The sequence below is a fragment of the Capricornis sumatraensis genome, chromosome 8 (genome assembly GCF_032405125.1).
Source record: "Capricornis sumatraensis isolate serow.1 chromosome 8, serow.2, whole genome shotgun sequence".
Lineage (NCBI taxonomy): Eukaryota > Metazoa > Chordata > Mammalia > Artiodactyla > Bovidae > Capricornis > Capricornis sumatraensis.
Genome location: NC_091076.1, coordinates 83,675,952 through 83,681,978, shown reverse-complemented (window position 1 = coordinate 83,681,978; position 6,027 = coordinate 83,675,952). Strand labels below are relative to the sequence as shown.

Sequence of the window (6,027 nt, the reverse complement as noted above, 5' to 3'; positions counted from 1 at the left end):
TTCTCCGGGCCAGGGGAGGAGGGCGAGGCGACGTAGACTTGCGTCCCGGCGCATGCGGGCGGCCCAGCCAATCGGCGGGCGTTCCGCGCCAGGGGCGGGACTTCCGGAGCCCGTGGCCGCAGTGCGCAGAGAACGCTCTGGCGGCCATGTACCGGCGTCTGGCTGTGGGCCTGGCCCGAGGTCTGTTGCGGGTGGCGGAACGGCGGGACCGCTGCTACCCGGTGTGCCTGCTGCCCGGGCCGCCGGGAGCTCGGGCGCCGCCGTGCCGAGGGGCGCCGCGCGGCCGAGGCTCGGGCCTACTGCCGCTGCTGGCAGGTGAGGGGTGCAGGCCGGCGGGCCGGGCGGGCCGGGCTGGCTGGGCTGAGCGCGGTGACCTCAGTGCCCCTTCCTGCAGCGCTCGCCTGGTCCTCGAGGCCCGCGGCGGCGGAGCAGGAGCGGCGGGGCGCGGGCGGGGCTGCAGCCGGGGACGCCGAAGCCGAGATCATCCAGCTGCTGAAGCGAGCCAAGGTGAGGGGCCGCAGCGCGTCCCTCGACTACGGGGACCCGGGTGGACGGAGTCGTCGGGTCCGTGCGTCGGGCGCAGGTGGAGGCGGCGCTGCGGGTTGCGAGGTTGCGGGCGCGGGGAGAAGTGCGCACAGGCTGAGGGGAGCGAGGCGGGCCTCTTCTTCCTGAACGTTTTCCCTTCTTCACGGGGTGCCGGGTCTCCTCTTTTGGGCTGACCGCCGCCTCATGCCCAACGCGTCCACCCAAGTGCCCGCACACGGCAGATGCGGCCCGCATGCCAACTCTATTTGAGGCTTCAGCTGACCCAAACGAACCTGTGGTCTTAGGCACCTCTCCGACCCCTTCCTTCAGTACCTCTTCTTTTCTGTAGTCTGCCCCATTCTGAGAACTTGTGTGGTACCTACCTACCACCTCCTATATACCGAGAATCCAGCAACGAATTTTTGGATTTTGCCACCAAATCCAAAATCTCGAACCTGTCGCCTCTTCTGTGTCTCCTCCTGTCGCCCTGGCCACGCTGCCACAGCCTGCAGTCTTGTCTGCCCTGTTGCCCCCTGCCATCCAGGCTTGACAGCAACTGGAGTGATCATTTAAATGTAAATCAGCTGGTGTCATTCCGTGCCCACAAGCCTTGATTGACCCGTCACAGCGTTTGTGGTAGAACCCAGACTCCTTGCCCTGGCTGGTGAGACCTATGGTCCCACCCCATTGCCTCCCTACTTGGCAGTAACAGTCACCATCCTCAGTTGCCATCTGTTGACTTTCATTGTTTGAGTGGTTCTTGAAAGTCCGTTATCTTCAGTCTGTAGCACCTTCGCTCCTTCCCTGCTCTCTGTTTGGGTCAGTTTCTCCCATAGCTCCTTACTTAGTTGGCTGTTTTTCTTTTTACCTCAATTTAACTGTCGCTTCCTTGGGCGGCTTCTCTTGACTCCATTTGAAGGAAACCCCTTGTTCCTTTCTCTTGCCTTTCTTCGCCTGTATCATTGGTTGTGATTGAGTCCACCTGTCCTGCAGGAAGAGTGGAGGAGGATGTAGGGCCAGCAGCTCCACTATAAGAGCTCGTGAAAAGTGCTCACAATCCTGCTGCCTATGTCAGCCAGTGTGCTCTATCTGTGGCCATGCGGAGCTGCAGGGGAGCCCCTCTCCAGTCCCCACTGCAGACACCATGCCTTTGCAGAGCAGGGATTCAATAAGTGTTTGAGGAATGAATGACTAGCTTCCCTCTGTGTACTGGGACACGTAGCCGTACTCGCTTCTGTCTGGCGGTGCATGTCTCTGTTCTTTTCGTGTTTCAATTTCTTTTATTTTGTTTTCTCTTTTCAGTTATGCATCATGAAAGATGAGCCAGAAGAGGCAGAGCTGATTTTGCATGATGCTCTTCATCTTGCCCACAAGAGTCACAACACAAAGGCCATTGCTTACACTTATGACTTGGTAACTCCTCTGACCAGTCTGAGCCGCCGCCAGTGGTGCAGGAGAAGGGCTGTTAGTGTTCCTGATTAGTATTCCTGACCTGCAGGATGTCTCTCTGGGTTTTGTTTTTACTAAGTTTTCTTTAGCTTTCCATTTTTATTACCCTTGGACTGTCACCTGTAAGAAACCTCAACCCCAGACCGAAAAGAAACAATTAACATTAATATTTGTGTTCTCAGTGAAGAGTGGATCTAGAATTGTTACCATCAAAGTCTATGCACGTACTCTCACCCCATTGCTGAACTTTGCTTCTAGCAGATTAGCGACAGTTTCTGGCCTGTTTTTTTAGATAGAAGGTGAAAGCAAAGGGGAGTTTTCAGTGTAAAGATTTTGAAGTAAGTGGAAACAATGCTTTAAACTGAAAAACAACTTATAATCTGCTTTCAGATGGCGAACTTAGCATTTATAAGGGGTCAGCTTGAAAATGTAAGTAAATCATGTTGTTGTGAATTTGTGAATGGCTAGCTTCAAGGGACCTCTGCACAAAAGGGTACAGGCAAAGCTTCTGTAACAAAGAGACCCCAAGATAAAGTGACTGAAATAAGAAGGAAGCGTATCCCTTTAATGCATTAGTCCAGAGGCGGCTGAACCCTGAAGAGGGGTGGGCACTTCTACCCCATGAAGTGACCCAGGAGCCTACATTCCTTCTAAGATGTATTCTCGCCTGAGTACGAGCACTGGCTCACCTCCAGCTGTGGGCAGGGAGAGGATGGAGGGCCAGCAGCATCCTTGTGAAGTACGCTATTGAAGCTGTTTGTGTAAACTGCGTGCATCTCTTGGCCGCAGCCTCCTCATATGATTACACCTGAAATGCAAAGGAAGGACCCTTGACCTAGTGGAAACTGAGGAGACTGTACCAGAAAAGGGTAGTTTGCAGTCTCTGCCACAGTGGGTTTGGGTGGGAAGTTGATCTCTGAAGCTGGTTCTACACATCACAGAGTAGTTTTCAAGGTGCCCAGAGGATGTGGGGTCCCGGCATTTTAGTCTTTTTCTAATGCAAGGTTACCTTTCTGTATATGTGTTTTTCAAGGAATGCTGCCTCAGACTAGTACTTAGAATGCAGGGTCATCTAGATATGGGGCCCAAATAGAAAAATCTCTTCCTTATGCTTTTAGGCAGAAAAACTTTTTAAAGCAACAATGAGTTACCTGCTTGGAGGGGGCATGCAACAGGTAAGGACATTACATAATATTGCATTCTAGCTGAGGCAGTTTTCAAAATAGCCTTATGTCTTAGAAACTCCACCCAGCCCCCACATGTGTTTTGACCAAAAAGTTGGGATTTTTCCCCCTAAGACCAGTATAAAAACTGCCAGTCTTTCACTCATGCAGAAGCATGACGCCTGATTCCTGCAAAAGCATCAAGACTATGGCTTTCAGGGTGTAGTCAGTATAGAAATGAATCTGAAATACTTCATGAGGAAATTTTATTTGTTACGAACTAACTTCCTTTTTCTTTTCCCAATAGGAAGACAATGCAATCATAGAGATCTCCCTAAAGCTGGCCACTATTTACGCTGCTCAGAGTAGGTAAGTGTAGTCAAGAGTCTGGGTGTGGGAGCAGCGGGGGGCGAGGGCTGTGGGTCAGAAACTGACCCTGGGGTGTCACAGTTTTCATCCTACTAATCACCTGGGTATCCAAAATCTTGGTTGTCACCCTCCTGGTGTCCCATCCCTCATCTTTGAGATCTTGAGCCTTTTCCAGTCTTGCCCCTTCTGTGTCCATTGGGGCCTGCAGCCCTCGTCCCTGTGGCTGCACCGTGACAGGCCTGGTCACGTGTTCTGTTCCTGCTTGAACTGGGAAGTCGTTAGAACCTTAGTTTTGCTCTTCCTAGGAAAGCTGGGAGCAACGCAAGAGTGGCCGGGGGTGGCATATTTTGCTGGTGGAAGTATCAACAAAGCAGGAAGTTAGGTACAGGTTATATGATGAGAGAGTTGCTGTGAGAGGGTGTCACTGGCTCGTCCAATGGGCAGTTTGTAAAGGCTGTAGAGGTGATGGGGTGGCTAGGTTGTAGCAAGGAGGCACCGAGGCATAGGGCAGAGGCCTTCGGACGAGTGGGACAGGAAAGCAGTGCTATTTAAAAGTATTGGATGAGTCTGGATTCTTACATAGAAGAAAAAGTCTGCCAGGTACATAGGAAAGGCTTTGGGAAGCATTTTAGATGTGTGCCAAAGGTCAGGGACGCAGATAGAGGAGCCTGGTGCCCTTCACTCTCTAGGTGAAAACTCAGAGGATGCAAGCAGAGGACTCCTGGAGGGTTAATTTGGGGTAAATTTAAGGGAAGGCTTGACTTCTCCTTAGCCCTTGAGTTGCTGCAGAAATGGGGTACTACAAGTTTTGAATGGTACCTAGCCTAGTGCTGTAGGAGGAGTGCTCACTGCAGCCAGAGACCCTGGCACGGGCACCTGCAGCCCGAGTGGTCCGCTCCTTTGTTTTTGGGGGGACCCGGTCCATCTCCCAGCATTTGGCTGGACACTGGATAGACCAGAGCCTCAGGGCCTCTGACTCCAAGTCTGTAGAGAAACTTTGAGGTTGGTTCATGCTAGGGAGCATTGCAGCCAGGTTAGTCTCTCTGGATGAGTTACAGACAGGACCAGATATTGGTGGGTGTGGACCCCTGGGTTAAGGAGAAGCCCAGGGATGGTAACACTGGACAGTGAGACACGCCCACGGTCTCTCAAGAAGTGAAAGCTGTGCGGTACGCACAGTAATTAGCCCATAAGTTACCCTGCTCAGAAGTGTTCTCTCTTGATGACTGAGAATGTCTTGTGGGCAGCCTCCCCTGCTCCACACTCTGCTTGCATGAGGTCCCTGCTGCTGCCAAGGTTTGGCTCGGGGAAAGCTGCTCCTCCTCTGAGAACGGAGTAGCATAGGGTCGTCTGGCCAAGGCTGGAGGAGAGGTAAGCTTGTTTAGTGCCGCTTCCAGTGAGGAGCTGAGAATCAGAGTGGAGGAGCAAAGACCAGGATAGATGGATGTTCTGTGGTGCTCCCCGTGTGTCAGATGCCAGCAGGCAACCCTCTTTTTGTCCAGAGTCGGCCTGCTGGCCGCTTGGGCGTCCTCACTGGTGACTGAGGGTCCCCGGACTGGGGCCAAATGCCTTTTAACGCCCTGGTTGGGGCTTCCATTTCTGTAAAAGAAACTTGTGCTGGAGCCCTGCCCCTTGAGAGAAGTGGGGAGTGCTACATCCCCCGGAAATGGACGAGGTCGGCAGTCAGAGTTCTGCTGTGAGCCCAGGCCTCCGTTGGCGCTGGAACTGGCCCCTCAGCTCTGCCAGTGGTGAGGAGAAAGCACTGGTTGTGTTGGTTACTGAAACCCCAGCAGCGCCCCGAGATGACAAAAAACAAACTTCTGACAGAGGAGAGGTTGACACCCCTTAGGGACTTGAAACAGAGTTCCCATCCGTCTTAACACTAGATGATGCAAACCCGAGGTGGAAGACAGGACAGCTGATTGATCCTCTTTGCTTTACAGACAGGAACTGGCTCTTGCTGGCTATGAATTCTGTATTTCAACTCTTGAGGAGAAAATTGAACGAGAAAGGGAATTATCGGAAGACATTCTGTCAGGTAGGAAACCTGGCTATTTTTTTGGCCTGCCTTTGCCGCCGAGGGCGTGGCTGTCAGGCTGCAGTACAGGACACAGAAGTGTGTCTGTCAGTCAGGGAAGGGGAAGTTACTCGTTATGTTAACTGTGGCTGTTTCTAAGATCTCAGAGGGTTTGGAGTAAGATTTTCTTTAAATGACTTGATCACCGGTTTGCTTTGTTTTGTTTTTAACCCCATGGTGACGTGTTCTTAGTATGTCATTGACATATAGAACTCTGGAAAACTTGGGGGGAGAAGGGACCTATTTTCTCTGGTCTCTTGGTTCAGCCGCGGTCACAGTACGTATTAAGTCACTTAGCTCCCGGTGTCCACGAGGGTGTGAGAGAGCAGTGCAGAGTCTGTCCGTCCCCCGTCGTGGAGGGAAGGTGTGACGTCATGTTGTGGGATGGGCAGGGGGCTCTGGCTCTCAGCCATTCTGGTGTCTCTTTTTTTTAATTGAAGTAGT

The 6,027-nt window shown here is 52.3% G+C and overlaps 1 protein-coding gene across 3 annotated transcripts in view; it reads left to right on the top strand.

Moving 5' to 3' along the window:
* The first annotated feature begins 394 nt into the window (after window positions 1-394).
* Window positions 395-6,027, top strand: part of TTC19 (tetratricopeptide repeat domain 19) — a 28,414-nt gene continuing 22,781 nt past the window's right edge. Inside the window, exons 1-6 of one of the 3 annotated variants that reach the window (XM_068976827.1) lie at window positions 395-507; window positions 1,828-1,938; window positions 2,365-2,403; window positions 3,093-3,149; window positions 3,445-3,506; window positions 5,450-5,544. In XM_068976827.1, the coding sequence (XP_068832928.1) occupies window positions 1,837-1,938; window positions 2,365-2,403; window positions 3,093-3,149; window positions 3,445-3,506; window positions 5,450-5,544 (355 nt within the window). In that variant the 5' untranslated portion in view covers window positions 395-507; window positions 1,828-1,836. Of the gene's footprint in view, window positions 508-1,827; window positions 1,939-1,968; window positions 1,990-2,364; window positions 2,404-3,092; window positions 3,150-3,444; window positions 3,507-5,449; window positions 5,545-6,027 lie in introns of those variants that run through there. The other 2 variants (XM_068976825.1, XM_068976826.1) reach the window with 2 other exon arrangements.